Source organism: Dendrobates tinctorius, unplaced genomic scaffold (genome assembly GCF_039654945.1).
Source record: "Dendrobates tinctorius isolate UK_male_01 unplaced genomic scaffold, ASM3965494v1 ptg000276l, whole genome shotgun sequence".
Lineage (NCBI taxonomy): Eukaryota > Metazoa > Chordata > Amphibia > Anura > Dendrobatidae > Dendrobates > Dendrobates tinctorius.
Window position 1 is genome coordinate 5,525,239 of NW_027361943.1, and position 19,702 is coordinate 5,544,940.

A 19,702-nucleotide genomic window follows, 5' to 3' on the forward strand; every position below is an offset into this window, starting at 1 on the left:
ATACTGATAGGGAATTTAGATTGTGAGCCCCATCAGGGACAGTGATGGTAATGTGTGCAAACTGTAAAGCGCTGCAGAATATGTTAGCGCTATATAAAAATAAAGATTATAAAAATAAAGATTATTTTGCTTTTGGAGAGCCCCTGATGTTCCTAAACAGTGGAAACCTCCCACAAGTGACCCCATTTTGGAAACTAGACCCCCTAAAAAACTTATCTAGATGTGTGGTGAGCACTTTGAACCCCCCAGTGCTTCACAGAAGTTTATAACGCCCGGGCGTGAAAATAAAAAAATCGTATTTTTTCCACAAACATGATCATTTAGTCACCAATTTTTTTATTTTCCCAATAGTAACGGTAGAAATTGGACCCCAAAAGTTGTTGTCCAAATTGTCATGAGTACGCTGATACCTCATATGTGGGAGAAAACTACTGTATGGGCACACGTCGGGGCTCGGAAGGGAAGTAGTGACGTTTTGGAATGCAGACTTTGATAGAATGGTCTGCGGTTGTCATGTGCATTTGGAGAGCCCCTGATGCACCTAAACTATTAAAACTCCCCACAAGTGACCCCATTTTGGACCCTAGACCCCCCCACGTAACTTATCTAGATGTGTGGTGAGCACTTTGAACCCCCAAGTGCTTCACAGAGGTTTATAACGCCCGGGCTTGAAAATAATAAAATTATTTTTTTCCACAAAAAATGATATTTTTGCCCCCAATTTTTTATTTTCCTAAGGGTAACAGGAGAAATTGGACCCCAAAAGTTGTTTTGCAATTTGTCCTGAGTAGGATGATACCCTATATGTGGGGGTAAAACACTGTTTGGGCGCATGGCAGAGCTTGGAACGGAAGGAGCACCATTTGACTTTTTCAACGCAGAATTGGCTGGAATGGAGATCAGACACCATGTTGCATTTGGAGAGCACCTGATGTGCCCAAACAGTGGAAACCCCCCAATTCTAACTCCAACCCTAACCCCAACACACCCCTAACCCTAATCTCAGCCCTAACCCTAGCCCTAACCCTATCCCTAATGGGAAAATGGAAATAAATACATTTTCTTTTAATTTTATTATTTTTTCCTAACTAAGGGGGTGATAACGGGGGTTTGATCTACTATTTATGGTGGGTTTTTATATTTGGCATCTGTCACACGCTAAAAGACGCTTTTTATTGTAAAAATAGTTTTTGCATCACCACATATTGAGAGCTATAATTTTTCCTTATTTTGACCCACCGAGTCATGTGCGGTCTTATTTTTTGCGGGACGAGTTGACGTTTTTTCGGGCACGTGACATTTTTTGATCGCTTTTTATTCCGATTTTTGGGACGCAGAATGAACAAAAACCAGCGTTTCATGAATTTCTTTTGGGGGGTGCATTTACACCGTTCTTCCTGCGGTAAAATTGACAAAGCAGTTCTATTCTTCGGGTTAGTACGGTTACAGCGATACCTCATTTATGTCTTTTATGTTTTGGCGCTTTTATGCAATGAAAACAATTTTATATAAAAAATAATTATTTTTGCTTTATTCTGCGAGCTATAGCTTTTTTATTTTTTCTCTGCTAATGCTGTGTGGTGGCTAGTTTTTTGCGAGACAAGATGACGTTTTCAGCGGTACCATGGATATTTATATGCGTCTTTTTGATCGTGCGTTATTGCACTTTTTGTTATTTTTACACTTTTTTTTTTTTACCTTATTACATTGTCCCAGGTGGGACATCACTGTCCTGTGACAGATCGCTGATCTGTCACATCACAGATCACTGTGACAGATCAGTGATCTGTCACAGGCACTGCACTTGGCTTCCTCGTGCCTGCGCTTTCCAGGCACTGAGGAAGCCAGCTCCCTGCTGGCCCCCGAAGGTCCCCGTCGCCATCTTGGATTCGGGGACCTGCAGGGATGGAGACCCCCGCAGCAGCACTGCACATTGCGCTGCTGTGGGGGGCTCAGGGAAGCACGGAGGGAGCCCCCTCCCTGCTCATGCTTCCCTTTAACCCCCGGTGCACCGCGATCGTGTTTTATCGCGATGTGCAAGGGGTTAACGTGTCGGGGGTGGTCCGTGACCGCCCCTGACATATTATGCCGGGTGTCGGCTGTGATAATCAGCTGACACCCGGCTGCGATCAGCGGCGCTCATCACGTGAGCGCCGCTGATCGCGCTAGACGTACTATCCCGTCCATGGGCATAGGGACCCGGGTCCCATGGACGGGATAGTACGTCTGATGTCAGAAAGGGGGTAAATCTCTCCTGATGAGTGTAGCAAGGTGACTTTCAAATACATGTTTTCCAGTCTTCGTAAGGTGCACCCCATCTCTAGCAAGTAGTCCATCGTATAGGTAATTCACTCCGTGATCCAGAAATCCAAATCCTTGCTGACGGCACCATCGACGTAGCCAGTTGTTCACCTGCAGAATCTTATTCCACCTCCTTGTTCCATGGCCATCCACTGGGAGGATGGAAGAGAAGACCACCTGCGCTCCCAGTTCTTTCACTTTCTTGCCTAAGTTTTCAAAGTCACTGCAGATGGTTTCCAGGTCGTTTCTTGCTGTGTCATTTGTCCCCACATGTATTAGCAGGAATGGGTAGTCATCTGCAGGTCTGAAGAGTCCTGATATCCTGTCAGACACATCTTTAATTTTTGCACCTGGAAGACAGCTAATTTCTGTTGAAGTTATATCCGCTCTGCAGATAGCGGCCTCTGTTCCTCTCAAGGATGTGTCTCAAGACTTTTTTTACATATAGTATATTTGTTTCTTTGACGTTTTCTGTGCAGCTTTAGACGACATCCACAGATTCTTGTAAATTTGTACGTCTGTGAGAAGCGAGCCGTTTTTTTTTTCCTCTCCATCCGTATTGCTTCTGTTCCACTTGGGCTTTTTTATCCATTGAATCTTTGAATTCAAAAAACAAATGAAACACAGGTGGAAGACTAAAAGAGGTATTCCCAGCTCCAAGATCCTATCCCAATACGTAGTAGGTGTAATAATAGTAATATTTGCAAATATTAGAAATGTGGTATAGTTTTTCTGATTCGTTAGGTCTTTCCTCATCTGCAGGCATTTCAGGACCTTGGGTTACGATGAGTTTTTTGTAAAGTTCGGGGGCCGGAGATGATGCGAACTTGCGTTTGACCCCGAACTTGAACTTTATAGATATGGGCCATTCTAATTATAGTTACCTGTCCAGCGGCGCGTTCTTCCATCCAGTGACATGTCCTCACCGCACAAACACTGCCGGAAAAAGCCGAAGACTGCTGAGTGCAGTGAATACTGCCAGCAGTTAATGAGCAGTTAAATGGCCAGGTCTGATTTGCAAAACTGATCAAAATAGGAGATGCTCTGAGTCTCTTCTGTACATAGTCATGTGAAATTAGCGTAATAAGTTAGATTTGAGTAAATCTAATGTTCAGCTACTGTTGAAACAATAAGTTTACAAAAACTATATAAAAAGACACACATTCATGGTTTTCTCAATATCTGACATGAAATCAAAATAAACCTTTCCGTTTTAGGTCAATTAGTATTACCCTAAGTATTAATATTTGCCAAATGCCAGAATATTGAGTGAGAGAGAATGTTTTAAGGCATTTTTATTACTTACTGCAAAGTCAAAAGTTTGCATACATTTCTTTAGTATTTGGTACCATTGCCCTTAAACTGAATGACTTGGGTCAAACGTTTGGGATATCCTTCCAGAAGCTTCTCACAATAGTTAGTTGGAATTTGGACCCATTAATTCTGACAAAACAGGTGTAACTGATCCAGGTTTGTAAGTCCTCTTGCTCGCATCTTCTGCTTTGCCCATAAATTTTCAATAGAATTGAGATCAGGACTTTGTGATGGCCACTCCAAAACATTGACTTTGTTATCCTTAAGCCACTTTACCATTTTGGCAGTATGTTTTGGGTCATTATCCATCTGTAAGACCCATTTCCACCCAAGCTTTAACTTCCTGGTTGATGTCTTGAGATGTTGCTTCAGTATTGCCACATAAACTTCTTTTCTCATGATGCCATCTATTTTGTGAAGTGAACCAGTCCCTCCTGCAGCAAAACAACCCCACAACATAATGCTGTCACCCTCGTGTTTCACAGTTGGGATGGTGTTCCAATCTTCTACCTTTTTCCTCCAAACGTAACGATGGTCATTATGCCTTAAAACAGGGATGGGGAACCTCAGGCCCCAGGGCCATTTATGGCCCTCGATGACCTTTTATCAGCCCCCCGGGCAGATTCTCAGGGACCGCATTCTTGGGCAGAGCTGTATTTTGATTGCTACAAACTCATTAATTTCTTCTTGCTCTGCGAGCATACACACGCAGTGTTCACAATGAACACTGAAGGGCATGCAAAGAAAGATTACATCCTGACAGCAGTGCCAGAGTCAGGATGTATTTTGTGGGTGGAGTTTGTACGGCCCCCGAAGGATGGTATAAATATCCAAATGGCCCTTGGTAGAAAAAAGATTCCCCACCCCTGCCCTAAAAGTTCAATTTTAGTTTCATCAGACCACAGAACATGTCTCCAAAAATTAAGGTCTGTGTTCCTGTGTGCAATTGCAAACATTAATCTGCCTTTTTTATGTGTTTTTTGGAATATTGGCTTCTTCCTGGCAGAGTGGCTTTTCAGCCCATGTTGATACAGTACTCCTTTCACTGTGGATATTGACATAATCTTACCAGCTTCCGCCCTTATCTTCACAAGGTCTTTTGCTTTTGTCCTTGGGTTGATATGCACATGTTGGACTAAAACACGTTCATCTCTGGGACACAGAACCCTTCCTGAGCGGTATGATGGCTGGACTTTCCCATCTTATTTGTACTTGTGTATAATTGTTTGTACAGATGAACAAGGCACCTTCAGGTATCTTGAAATTGCATCCAAGTACACAATTCTCTTCCAGATATCTTGGCTGATTTCTTTAGACTTTCCACAAAGAAGCGGTGTGTTTCAGGTTTGCTTTAAAGTACATCCACAGATGTGTCTCAAATTAACTCAGATGTTGCCAAAAACAGAAGCTACCAAACACATGACATCACCATATGGGCAGTTCAGAATTGTTTAAAGGCATAGTAATCTTAGTGTATGTAAACTTTTGACTTCGCAGTAAATAATAAAAATGCCTTAAACAATCTCTCTCGTTATTCTGGAATTTGGCAAATTTTAATAATTATGGTAATCCTAATTGGCATAAAACGGGAAAGGTTTATTCTGATTTCATGTCAGATATTAAGAAAAGCATGCATATGTGTCTTTTTATATAGTGTATGTAAACTTCTGGTGTAGTGAAATGGGGTTGGTGCAGTGTGACAGACAGGCAGTGACCACAGGAAAGTTCAAAAACAAAGTCTCTTTACTGTTCAACGTACTCACAAAATAGAAAACAAAAGGGTATCCTCCGGATCGCAGCCGGGAAACAAGATAGTCAGTAACCAAGGCCGGTTGCCGTGGGTGTCTGCACCGCCTTGTACGCTAAGGTGTGCCAGGCCTTTTGGCTCCGCTTGTGTCATGTCGGACGCTGTTCACACCACAGCGTCCAGCAGGCAGCGGTAGTTCCATCTCCGTCCACTATAGCCTCAGTGGCGCCGGCTTGATTTTACTCAGGTTATCTGGGGTTAATCTAGCTGGAAATCAGGTGGGATGTTTGGTCACGCCCACGGTCTTTAAATAGTCGTGCTGGCCTGTGGGCGTCGCCGATTATAGCTTGTGTTTTGTGCCAAGTGGTTCCGGTCTGGAGTGGAGGTGTTGGAGAGAGAAATTCATAGCTGGTGTCGTATGATCCGTTGTTACCTTTTCGTCTTCCTATATTTGTGCTTTGTTTTGCCCTGTTCACATTATAGTATTGTCCTGTGTGGTTGCGGCGCGGTGTGGTTTGAGTTCTCCCTGTCTGTCATTACTGTGTGGGTTTTGGTGGTTTGACAACTCACTGGGTGGAGGGTGGAGGGTTCAGCTTAGGGCTGAGCAGGAGATAAGGAGAGGCTGGAGGCTCAGGCATTTGCACCTTTAGCAAAAACCCTGGGTTGAGAGTCAGACAGGGTTTTCCCTAGTTTGAGGGACTCCGCAGGGGCCCGGGTTTTGTCAGCCTCCTTCGACCTAAGCCTCGCATAACATTATAATCGGCCCAACATTTTTCCATGGATTCCATGACTTCCATAAACCGCCATTTGGCGGCGCTGTCCTTACAGGTCACTGAGTTGAAGGGGGCAGTTCAGCAGCAGGGCCTGGTTGTAGCTAATGTACAAGCGGCTTCTGCAGGTGCAGAGCCTAAGATTCCGCTGCCTGAACGATTTTCTGGGGAACGCAGCAAATTTGTCATCTTTCGGGAGGCCTGCAAGTTATACTTTCGCATGCGCCCGGTCTCCTCAGGTAATGAGGCTCAGCGGGTGGGTCTGGTGTTATCATTACTGAGTGGGGACCCCCAAGCATGGGCGTTTTCCTTACCAGCCGACTCTGCTACATTTCATTCGGTTGAGAATGTTTTTTCAGCACTCGGGCTCATTTATGATGACCCCGACAGATTGACTTTAGCAGAATCTAAGATCCGCGCCCTCCGTCAGGGGGAACGTATGGCGGAAGACTATTGTTCAGAATTTCGCCGTTGGGCAGTAGACACACAGTGGAACGACCCAGCGCTGCGGAGTCAGTTTATTCATGGGGTCTCAGAAAGAGTTAAACAGGCCCTCCTGATGTATGAGACTCCTGCATCGTTAGAATCTGCCATGAGTTTGGTTATCCGTATTGATCGCCGTTTGCGTCAAGGGGCGCAGGAGACGCTGCCTCTGGGGGAAAGCAGGGGTGCCAGTGTGGTTGCTGCAGATGAGCCCACGGAACCTATGCAAATCGCTGGGGTATCACATGTGCAGCGTCGCGTTCCTGGGTTCAGGAAGCATGGAGCATGTTTTTACTGTGGTAAAAGAGATCATTATGTAAATGCTTGTCCTGTGCTACCAAAGAAAGTCGCACCGGCGGAAAACTGGTAAGCTCAGAGGGTATGGAGGAGGCCCAACTGAGCGTATGCATATCCTCCATGATGGTATCTCAATGTATGCTCCCTGCCAGGGTTATTATTGCGGGCAGAGAGCTACCAATATCAGTGTTTGTGGATAGCGGTTCAGCCACCAATCTCATGGATGAGGAGTTTGCACGCATGGCAGGTTTCAAGATCGAAAAACTCCCTCATCCTATTCGCGTGGTTACCATTAATGCCGCTCCCCTCCCACAGGGGGAGATTACTGAGTTTGTAGCTGAGGTTAAACTCCACATTGGGGTCCTACATTCTGAGTGGGTTACATGTAAGGTACTCAATAATCTCCCAGCACAAATAGTCCTGGGTTTCCCATGGTTGTCTAAGCACAACCCGGTGATTGACTGGAGAACCCAGGACATAGTCCAGTGGAGCAGTTTCTGCCAGGAAAATTGCTTGGCCACATGTGTGTCCGCCGTGAAGTCCAGCCTTCCGGAGGCATTGCTGGATTTTGCGGACATATTCTCTGAGAGGGGTTGCTCAGAACTACCTCCACATCGAGCCTATGACTGTCAAATTAGGTTAAAACCCGGGGCTAAATTGCCAAAGGCGAGGATGTTTAGTATTTCTGGTCCGGAGAGACAAGCTCTTAAGGACTACATTGCAGAGAGTTTAAGTAAAGGGCACATCCGGCCTTCATCCTCACCTGTAGCAGCGGGGTTTTTCTTTATTAAGAAGAAAGATGGGGGGTTACGCCCGTGTCTGGATTTCCGGGAGTTAAACCAGATTACGGTCCGTGATCCCTACCCGATGCCTCTGATCCCTGATTTGTTCAACCAGGTGGCTGGTGCGAAGTCGTTTTCCAAACTTGACCTCAGGGGGGCATATAACCTCATAAGGGTCCGTCAGGGGGATGAGTGGAAGACGGCATTCAATACCCCTGAGGGTCATTTTGAAAGCCTAGTTATGCCATTTGGGTTGACAACCGCGCCTGCTGTGTTCCAACATTTCATAAATGATGTATTTGCTCATGTGCTGGGGAAATTTGTGATTGTTTACCTGGATGATATCCTTATTTATTCGAGCGACCAGGACACTCATTTAGAGCATGTCAGGCAGGTGTTACAGCTGCTCCGTGAGAATAAGCTCTATGCTAAGCTTGAAAAATGCGTGTTTTTTGTTCAAGAGTTGCCTTTTTTGGGATATATTGTGTCCGCCGCAGGGTTTAAAATGGATGCCGCGAAGGTGCAAGCGGTGCTGCGATGGGAACGGCCTGGGTAATCTAAAGGCTCTCCAGCGGTTCCTTGGGTTTGCCAACTATTATAGGAAGTTTATTAAGAATTTCTCTACTATAGCCAAACCGCTCACGGACATGACGAAAAAAGGTACCAATCTCGCTATCTGGTCTGAGGATGCGGTGCGTGCATTTGAGCTTCTGAAGAATCGTTTTGCTTCAGCCCCCATTCTGGTGCAACCGGACGTATCTAAACCTTTTACGGTGGAGGTCGATGCGTCTGAGGTGGGAGTGGGGGCAGTACTGTCACAGGGCTCGTCCTTGAGCAATTTGCGTCCATGCGCCTACTTCTCCAAGAAGCTGTCGCCGGCCGAACGGAATTACGACATCGGCAACAGGGAGTTGTTGGCCATCAAATTGGCTTTTGAGGAATGGCGACACTTCTTGGAGGGGGCGGCCCACCAGGTCACAGTCATCACCGACCATAAAAACCTGCTCTATCTGGAGTCGGCCAAGCGTCTGTCTCCCAGGCAGGCTCGCTGGGCATTGTTTTTTACACGTTTTAACTTTCTGGTGACTTACCGTCCTGGGGCGAAAAACACCAAGGCGGATGCCTTGTCCAGGTGTTTTCTGGGGGGAGAACCTCGGGAAGAGCCGGTACCCATCCTCCAGGAAGGTGTAGTGGTTTCGGCTCTCACGACTGAGGTAGAGGCGGAGATTGCCGAGGCCCAGGAGGAGGTACCACCAGGACTTCCCGCTAATAAGTCGTTCGTACCCCTTCATCTTCGTCTTAAAGTGTTGGGGGAACACCACGACTCGGTCCTGGCCGGTCATCCAGGGGTTAGGGGCACCTTGGAACTGGTATCGCGCCGCTTCTGGTGGCCAAAAATCCGGCAGGATGTGGTTTCCTATGTGACAGCTTGCATCACGTGTGCCAGGGCCAAGTCGCCCAGAACCCGTCCTGCTGGCACTCTACAGCCTCTGGGGATACCTAGTAGGCCATGGACAGAAATCTCCATGGACTTTATCACAGACTTGCCTGCCTCGGCGGGGAACACGGTCATCCTGGTGGTGGTTGATCGATTTTCGAAGATGGCGCATTTTGTGTCGTTGCCTTCCTTGCCCAACGCGAAGACGTTGGCTCAGGTCTTTGTGCAGGAGGTGGTCAGACTGCACGGAGTTCCGTCGGACATAGTGTCTGATAGGGGTACCCAGTTTGTGGCGAAGTTTTGGAAAGCTTTTTGCTCACGATTGGGGATCAAGTTGTCTCATTCGTCGGCGTTTCATCCGCAGTCAAATGGTCAAACTGAGCGCATGAACCAAAATCTGGAGCAGTATTTGCGATGTTTTGTGTCTGACAACCAAGAGGAGTGGTCGACGTTCCTTCCCTTGGCCGAGTTCGCATTAAATAATCACCGCCAAGAATCATCGGGAGAGTCTCCGTTCTTTTGTGTTTATGGGCACCATCCTCAATTTTGTACCTTGCACCAGGGGGGCTCTGGGGGCGTCCCAGAGGAGGACCGGTTAGGAGTTCAACTATCATCGGTCTGGAGGAGTGTGAAACAGCGATTGCTGAGCATGAGTGCAAGATACAAACGTGTGGCTGACTCTAGACGCGTGCCAGGTCCGGACCTGTGTGTGGGTGATTGGGTGTGGTTAGCTACTAAAAACATAAAACTCAAAATTCCATCATTGAAATTTGGTCCAAGGTTTATTGGCCCTTTTAAGATTGCTGCCATCATAAACCCGGTTGCTTTTCGGTTGGAGCTTCCTGCGGTATACAAGATACACAACGTGTTTCACAGGTCTTTATTGAAAAAGGTGGTAGGCTCTGTGGACACGACGCCGATGCCACCTCCAGTCATGGTGGATGGCGATTTAGAGTTTGAAGTCTCCAAAGTGGTGGACTCTCGAGTACTGCGCCGTACTCTTCAGTATTTGGTGCACTGGCGGGGGTATGGTCCGGAGGAGAGGTCTTGGGTTCCAGCCTCAGACATACATGCGGATCGGCTGGTCAGTTCCTTTCACTGCCGTCATCCGGACAAGCCGGGTCCTAGGAGTCTTGAGGGCCCTGGGGTCCCTCGTAGAAGACGGGGTACTGTCATGTCGGACGCTGTTCACACCACAGCGTCCGGCAGGCAGCGGTAGTTCCATCTCCGTCCACTATAGCCTCAGTGGCGCCGGCTTGATTTTACTCAGGTTATCTGGGGTTAATCTAGCTGGAAGTCAGGTGGGATGTTTGGTCACGCCCACGGTCTTTAAATAGTCGTGCTGGCCTGTGGGCGTCGCCGATTATAGCTTGTGTTTTGTGCCAAGTGGTTCCGGTCTGGAGTGGAGGTGTTGGAGAGAGAAATTCATAGCTGGTGTCGTATGATCCGTTGTTACCTTTTCGTCTTCCTATATTTGTGCTTTGTTTTGCCCTGTTCACATTATAGTATTGTCCTGTGTGGTTGCGGCGCGGTGTGGTTTGAGTTCTCCCTGTCTGTCATTACTGTGTGGGTTTTGGTGGTTTGACAACTCACTGGGTGGAGGGTGGAGGGTTCAGCTTAGGGCTGAGCAGGAGATAAGGAGAGGCTGGAGGCTCAGGCATTTGCACCTTTAGCAAAAACCCTGGGTTGAGGGTCAGACAGGGTTTTCCCTAGTTTGAGGGACTCCGCAGGGGCCCGGGTTTTGTCAGCCTCCTTCGACCTAAGCCTCGCATAACAGCTTGTCTCCGTGTTGCCTCACACAGGCTGAAGGTTTGCAGAGCCTCCTGCTCTGCCAAGTTGCAAACCAAGACTGACTCACCCAACCCTCTGCTGCAGGGTTTTTTCAAGGAACCTGTGGCCTTCACACTTAGCGATATCGCTAGCAATATCGCTATAACTTGTGACGTTATAGTGATATTGCTAGCGATATCGCTGTGTGTGATACTTACCTACGACCCGCTCCCTCGCTGGTTATCGCTGATCGCGCGAGAACGTCCAGGACTGTTTCTCGTCGTCCGCTTCCTGCGGCGCTTCCTGTGGAGAGACGAGCGTGGAGCCGGGCGGAGGACGTCAGGATCGCCTAATGTGACAGGTAAGTAGCGACCCCCGACCGCTATGATGTCGCTGATGAGATCTGCCTGTGTGGCAGCTCACTAGCGACCACTTAGCGATGCACCAGCGATCCTGACCGCGTCATATCGCTGGTCGAGATCGCTGGTGCATCGCTAAGTGTGACAGTACCTTTAGGCCACATGGAATACCTGGCTGGGATGGAAGCAGACAGACCCACTACCATCCAGTAGTCCGCTTCAAAAATAAAAGCACATTGGAGGTTTTCTTAAGCCTATGTGCGCACCTTGCAGATTTGCTTGTAGAAATTTCTGCAAGGTTTCTGCATCTCTTGGCAGAAAAATGCAGTGGAAAAAACACGTGGTTTTTATGAGTGTTTTATGAATATTTTTGTTGCATTATTCATGCTGTTTTTCATTCAGTTTTATAAATCTATAGAGCTAAATAAATATATTATTAAAAAAAAAGAACTGTGATGTAATTTCCTTGTTCAACCTCTTTTTCATTCTCCATTGAAGACCATGGGGTCATTACATACCATGTTCAAATTTATTATGTTTACACACACAAAACAAATATACGGTAAGTGTGTGTATGTGTATGTATGTATGTATATATATATATATATAGGAATATAAGAGAATTAGGATCCAACAGCAAAAAGATGAAAGTTCACCAGAATTATAAAATCTTCTTCTTTATTTATCCATCAATTCATATAAAAATTAGATGAGGAACTCCAAACAATTGGTAACATTCCCTTGCTGGAATGTTACCGATTGTTTGGAGTTCCTCATCTATTTTTTATATGAATTGATGGATAAATAAAGAAGAAGATTTTATAATTCTGGTGAACTTTCATCTTTTTGCTGGATCCTAATTCTCTTATATTCCTATTTGTTGGGGCACACTCCCTGCCTGGATCCGTGCAGAATATAAGGTGAACACCGACTATTGCATTAAGAGGAACTCCTTTATGGTGAGCTGGCTATATGTTTTTTACATTGTTTGAATATATATATATATATATATATATATATATATATATATATATATATATATATATATATATATATATATGTATATATATATATATATATATATCTATAAACTGTATGCTAGATGGAGGCCCGATGCTATCGCATACTCACCTTCCGACGGCCCCCGATCTCCACTCCACGCTCTCGGCATCTTCCGGTCCCAGTAATGCTTAGTGCGAAGGCCTGGAGATGATGTCACTCTCGCGAGAGCGCAACGTCATCAGCGGTCTTTCGCGCAAAGCATTACTGGGACCGGAAGATGCCGGGCGCGTGGTGAGAGGAGGGAGAGAGTCCAGGGGCTGTAGGAAGGTGAGTATATCAGTATTTTTTATTTTATTTCTATTTTTTACAGGTTTATGGTTCCCAGGGCCTGTTAGGGTGTGTGCAGACGCTGCGGAATCCGCTGCGGATTAATCCGCACGGATTTTGCAAAAACCGCATATAAACCGCAGGTCAAAAGACCTGCGGATTATCTGCGGTTTTGCCTGCGGTTTGGTCCTGCGGATTCACCATCTCCACAATGGTGGAGATAGGAACCCGCAGCGGTTTCCGCAGAAAGAATTGACATGTCAATTCTTTCTGCGGTTCCAAAACCGCAGCAAATCCGTGCGGATTTTTCCGCAACGTCTACACAGCGGTTTTTTTTTGCCATTCATTTAATGGTACTGTACACCGCAGCTAAAACTGCTGCGGGTCCGCAGCGGCCAAAACCGCTGCGGAAACGCAGCGGAATCCGCAGCGTGTGCACATACCCTAAGAGAGTCTCTTCTCCTCTGGACCCTGGGTACCATCTGCACATTGAGCGCTGCGCCGGTCATCTTCCGGCTGCGTCGCCGCTGACCTCCGTGCGGCAGGAGATGACCTGCGCTAACCGTCGGGAGATCAGCGGCTAGCGCCGCAGATCTCCCGACGGTAGCGGTGGTGTGTGTCGTTCGATTGCCGCGCCAATTCGCGGCCGGACTGCGCCTGTCGCTGATTGGTCGCCCCCGCCCGGTCGCGACCAATCAGCGACGTGGGATTTCCGTTACAGACAGGCAGAATTAGTAGATACACAAGCACACACACAGCTCTGGAAAAAATTAAGAGACCACTGCACAGTTTTCCATTCCAGTGTCAGTTGAATTCCAACCAGAGTACACCTCATTCTACTTAATGTGCTTCTGATTAGGTGATCATCTGAACCTAATCTTATTTATTGAACAAAAGTATAGAAAACCCTGCTGTGGTGTTCACAATCCTCTTGCAATAGGTCAAGCTGGATGGCAAACAAGTGCTAGTAATATCCCAAAAGTAATAGGAATGTCAAAATAACTTTTAACCATGTCAAAGGTGCTGAAAAGAAAAGTCTTGAGTGAGGAAAAGAAGGACTCAATTCTGGCTTTACTATCAGAGGGATACAGTGAGCGTCATGTTGCCTCCATCCTTAAAATTTCTAAGACAGTCCATTACAACAAAGTGAAGCAGCAGACTTTTGGGACAACAAAGTTACAGACTGGCAGAGGGCGAAAACGACTCTCTACTGACCGGGATGACCGTCATCTTATTCAAATGTCACAAGCCCCCACAGTGTCTTGCACCCACTGTGAAATTTGGTGGAGGATTGGTGATGATCTGGGGATGCTTCAGCAAGGCTGGAATTGGGCAGGTTAATCTTTGTGAAGGACGTATGAATCGCATACAAGCCGCATACAAGGTTATCCTGGAAAAACAGTTGATTCCTTCTGCTCCGGCAATGTTCCCCAACTCTGAGGACTGGTATTTCCAGCAGGACTATGCCCTTGCCACACAGCTAGGTCAATCAATGTGTGGATGAAGGACCACCACATCAAATCCCTGTCATGGCCAGCCCAATCTCCAGACCTGAACCCCATTGAAAACCTCTGGAATGTAATCAAGAGGAAGATGGATAGTCAAAAGTCATCAAACAAAGAAGAACTGCTTAATTTTTTGCACCAGTTGTGGCCTAAGGTCACCCAAAAACAGTGTGAAAGACTGGTGGAAAGCTTGCCAAGACGCATGAAAGTTGTGATTAAAAATCATGTTTGTTCCAAAAAATATTGATTTCTGAACTCTTCCTGAGTTAAAACATTAGTGTTGTTTCTAAATGATTATGAACTTGTTTTCTTAGCATTATTTGAGGTCTGCAAGCACTGCATTTTTTTGTTATTTTGACCATGTCTCATTTTCTGAAAATAAATACAAAATTTAGTGCTTGGAAATTCGGAGACATGTTGTCGTCAGTAGTTTATAGAATAAAAGAGCAATTTACATTTTACTCAAAAATATACCTTTAAAGAGAAAAATCAGACAAACTGAAAATTTTGCAGTGGTCTCTTAATTTTATATAATTTTATATTACCAAGCCTTAAGCCCCCGTTACACACTGCGATATTGCTAGCAATATCGCTGTAAAGTCACCGATTTTGTGACGTAGCAGCGATATTGCTAGCGATATCGCTACATGTTATTCTTACCTCCGACCGGCTCCCCCGCTGATTATCGCTGGTCGCGCGAGAAGGTCCTGGATCATTTCTCGTCGGGCGCTTCCTGTCGCGCCGACGAGCGACGCGTGGACTCGGGCGGGAGGACGTCAGGATCGCCGCGTCTGACAGGTAAGTAGCGACCCCTGACCCCAGCGATGCCTGTGTGGTAGCTCACTAGCGACCACTTAGCGATGCACCAGCGATCCATATCGTTGTCGGGATCGCTGGTGCATCGCTAAGTGTAACGGTACCCTTAGGTTTAGTAATGAACAGGTGTCAGCCAGATACCCTCATTAATAAAACGGTACATAAAGAGTTAAAGACACACAAGCACACACACTCACCAGCCTATGTAGGAGCATTAACATAATTAACTTACGTATGCTGTAGCAAAACAGCAACTGTCAGAAATCTGAAATATTTCTGTATGTTTTTCCAAAAATAAAATAAAATTGCATGGGCTCCCACATAATTTTCATAACCAGCAGAGGGAAAGTCGGCGGCTGAGGACTGATGTTATATTTCTGTGAAGCAGCCAATAGCCATAAAAGTTCCCAGGCTATTAATATCAGCTCACAGATGTTTGCTTAGCCTTTACTTGCTAGTTTACAGGGGAACCCCAGAAAAATATTGACATGCGGTCCCCCTATAAATTTGAACTAGCAAAGGCTAGGCAGACCGCTGCGGGCTGATATTAATAGCCTGGGAAAGGGGCCATGGATATTGGCACCACCCAGGCTAAAAATATCAGCTCTCAGCCACCCCAGAAATAACACATTTTATAGATGTACCAATTCTGACACTTAGTCTCGCTCTTCCCACTTGCCCTATAGTGGTGGCAAGTGGGGTTCATATTTGTGGGGTTGATGTCACCTTTGTATTGTCAGGTGACATCAAGTCTACAGATTAGTAATGGAGAGGCGTCTATAAGACACCTATCAATTGCTAATCCTATAGTTATGTATATGGTAAATAAACACACAGCCTGAATAAAGTCCTTTATTTGAAATAATCACACAGACTCCTTTATTGAATCTAAACTAACCATAATTACTGAACACCTAATCCCCGATGCCCTCGTCTCCTGCAACAAAAATAAAATAATAAACCAACGTATAACACTATCCTGTCCGACGTAGTCCATTTAATACTGAGTGTCACACGGCGATCTCACGTGTAGAACAGTCACATTGGGAGATGTGACCACTGTTTCCGACCTCCGGCGATACACTGACAGGAGGCCATCACTCCCACAGTGTATCACAGCGCTGCGGTGAAAGCTCACCGGCATTCATCAGCTCAGGTGCTCTCACGGCGCTACCGCTGTGTGAGAACTTTCTCACGCAGCGGTGCCCTAAGTGAGAGCACTGGAGCTGATCAGCTGATGTACTCCGGTGAACTCTCATGAACTCTCATTACCTCCTGTTAGTGTACCTCCGGCGGCCAGGTTACATCGACGTGGGACACTTGATATTAAATGGACTACGGTGGACAGGAAGTATATGTTTTATTATTTTTGATTGATTGCAGGAGACACGGGCATCGGGGATTAGGTGTTCGGTGAGTATGTATTTTGTATTTGATTGTCAATATTTTGATTTTTTTTACAATTGAACTCAGGCATTGGATGATAATAATTTATTTCTATAGCGCCAACATATTTCACAGCACTTTACATTATAGATGGGACTTGTACAGACAATAGACATTACAGCATACCATTAAACATATAGATCAAAACAGGTACCAAGAGGAATGAGGGCCCTGCTCGCAAGCTTACAATCTATGAGACTGTTCTCCCATCATCAGCTCATGCAGTCTTTGTGACAAAAGACGTAGCTGGATGGGAGTAGTAGTCCCATCAGACGCCTAAGTACAATCGCTATGGGCTGTTTGTCGCATGGGTACATACACGCACGCAGACAGACATAGACACAGACACCCGCAGACATATGCACATATTCTCCACTCACACATACTCTTCCCTCACACATATTCTCCGCTCACACAGACTCTTCGCTCAGACATATTCTCCGCTCACACAGACTCTTCCCTCACACACATTCTCCACTCACACATATTCTCCACCAACACACACTTCCGCCTTCTGACGTCATATCCTTTGACAGTTTCTCAAAGCTTTTGGCAGCAAATCCGCAAACCTTTATACACCTACGATTTTGCTACTGATTTGACTGACTCAATGGAAGTCAATGAGTGAAAAACGCTGCAGATCCGCAAAAAGAATTGACATGCTGCGGAAAATAAAACGCTGCAAATAAGGATGGAAATTTCCAGATCATGTGCACAAAACTTTAGGATTGTCATTGACTAACATTGCTTTAGTATTTCGTTGCGTTTTTGGAGCATTTCTGTGCGGGAAAAAATGCTGCGAAAATGCAACAATTCTGCATCTTGTGGACATAGCCTAAGGTTTTATTTAGATTCAATGAAGGAGTCTGTGTCAATATTTCAAATAAAGGACTTTCTTCTGTGTGTTTTTTCATAATATCACTATGGGGTTAGTAATGAGGGTGTCTTATAGATGCCTCTCCATTACTAACCTCTGGGCTTGATGTCACTTGACAATACAAAGGTGACATCAGCACACCAAAATTTCCACCCCACTTGCCACTGCACCAGGGCAAATGGGAAGAGGGATGCTAAGTGCCATCTTATAGATGTGCCATTTCTGGGGTGGCTGAAAGCTGATGTTTTTATTCTGGCAGGGGGCAAAAATCCATGGCCCCTTCCTAAGTTATTAATATCATCCCGCACAGCGGGGACCCTACATCAGTTTTCTTTTAACTAGCCAGTAATGGTTAAGCAAGCAGCTGTGAGCTGATATTAATAGCCTGGGAACCTTTATCTTGGCTCCTTCCCAAAATATTAACTTTAGTCCTCATCCGTCGGCTTTTCATCCGTTGGTTACGAAAGTTACGCGGGAGCCCACACAATTATTATTTTTTGTAAAAACTAACAGTTGCTATTTTGGTTCCAGCCTATGTAGGTTCATTCTATTAACTTTCCTACATAGGCTGGTGACTGTGTGTCTGTCTGACACCTCTTCATTACTAAACCTAGGGCTTGTTGTCAGCAAAAGCTGGTGACATCAAGCCCTATTCCTATTACCCTGATGCTGCTGCATCAGAACGTAAAAGATGTTGAACCAAGAAATTACATGGCAAATTTTTTTTTCATATATCTTTATTTAGCTCAAAAAAGTAAGCAGAGCTGGATTACCAAATTATATCTAATTGAAATTAAAATCCTGTGTTTTATGAAGAAATGTTTTATTAAGTTTGACCTATTTTGCCTTTGATTTTAATATTTTTTCCTGAAACATCTCCAATTTTAGCACCAAACTCCAGATCCCTTTGCTGCCACTTTTCCAAGCACAGGATTTTCTGAGGACCCATTTAAAAGCAAGCTTGATATGCCAGCCCTGCCCCCCAAAAGAAGTGTCCCTCCACGGCCAAAGCCTCCAAGTGGTAAGTTTGGAAAGTTATGTGTACCTATCACATTTATTTTTGGAAGTACTGTATTTTTAAAATGATCTGTTAGCTATCTGTTTCCTTTTTGGAAAGGAAAGCCTCATTTTAGTGTGTGTCCTTAAGTTTTGAAGCCCAAGAGTCAAGAGGGCTAAAAAAAAATTGTCTACAAGGTAAGAAACAATATTTCACATGGAACCTTTCGGCATTATGATATGACAACATTTATTGGTCTCACACTTAACTGGTTAATGAAAATGAAAATCAGCTCTGTAAAAACAAAACTACAGTCAGGTAGACCAACAAAAATTTCGTCCACAACTGCCAGGAAAATTGTTCGGGATGCAAAGAAAAACCCACGAATAACATCAGCTGAATTACCGGACTGTCTGAAAACTAGCAGTGTCGCTGTTTCAGGATTAACAATAAGGAGGCACTTGAAGAAAAATGGGCTACATGGTCGAGTGCCTAGAAGAAAGCTATTACTGCGCAAATGCCACAAAGTATCTCTCCTACAATACGCAAAACAGCGCAGAGACATGCCTCAAAACTTCTGGAACAAGGTACAGCTCCCTCATTGCTGTGCTTTATAGCTGTGTTCAGACTGTTGAAGTCCCATAGTGGAACTAAGTAAAAAAAAAAAAAAAAAAAAATGTGCAAAATAAATAAAAATTACAAAAAAATAGATATATTGGACCCATAAATAAATATTTTTATGAACAATAAACCCCTAAAAAAAAAAAAAAAAAAAAAAAATATTTAGTATTGCCGCATCCGGAAAGACCCACCATATGAAAATGTCACACTAGTTAACCCCTTCAGTAAACACCTAAAAGGGGTAAAAAGCGAGGTAAAAAATGCTTTATCATCATACCATCGAACAAGAAGTGCAATAAAACACTGTCAAAAACACGAATATAAATAAAAATGGTATCGCTGAAAACATCATCGTGTCCCACAAAATACAAGCTGCTCAATCAGCCAAAAAGTAAAAAAGTTATAGCTCTCAGAATAAAGTGATGCAATTTAAAATTTTTTCGGTAAAATAGTTTTTATTGTGTAATAGTACCAAAACACAAAATAAATTCTATAAATGTGGGATTGCTGTAATCGTACTGATCCGAAGAATAAAGCTACCTTATCAATTTTACCACACGTGGCATGGCATAAAAAAAACCTCCTGAATTGCTGTTTGTTAATTCTGCTTTCCAAAAAAGGTGTCTTTTAGTGTATGACAGCAGTCAAACGTATAAAAACTGTAAATCGGAAGAATAAAGTCATCTGATCACTTATACCGCACAAGGAATGGTGTAAAAAATAAAAAAGTGTTCATCTGCTGTTTGTTTTCATTCTGCCTCCCAAAGATCGCAGTAAGGGTCAGCTCACATTTATCCTGCACAATGTGCTGAGCGCTTACCGCAAGGTTTCCATGCTAATCTTTGAATTA

At 44.8% G+C, this 19,702-nt stretch overlaps 1 protein-coding gene across 4 annotated transcripts in view; it reads left to right on the forward strand.

Moving 5' to 3' along the window:
• EPS15L1 (epidermal growth factor receptor pathway substrate 15 like 1) overlaps nucleotides 1-19,702 on the forward strand; it is a 428,822-nt gene that overhangs the window by 306,584 nt on the left and 102,536 nt on the right. For all 4 annotated transcript variants that reach the window (XM_073559865.1, XM_073559866.1, XM_073559867.1 and 1 more), the window contains one exon: nucleotides 18,123-18,255. In XM_073559865.1, the coding sequence (XP_073415966.1) occupies nucleotides 18,123-18,255 (133 nt within the window). The remainder of the gene's footprint in view (nucleotides 1-18,122; nucleotides 18,256-19,702) is intronic.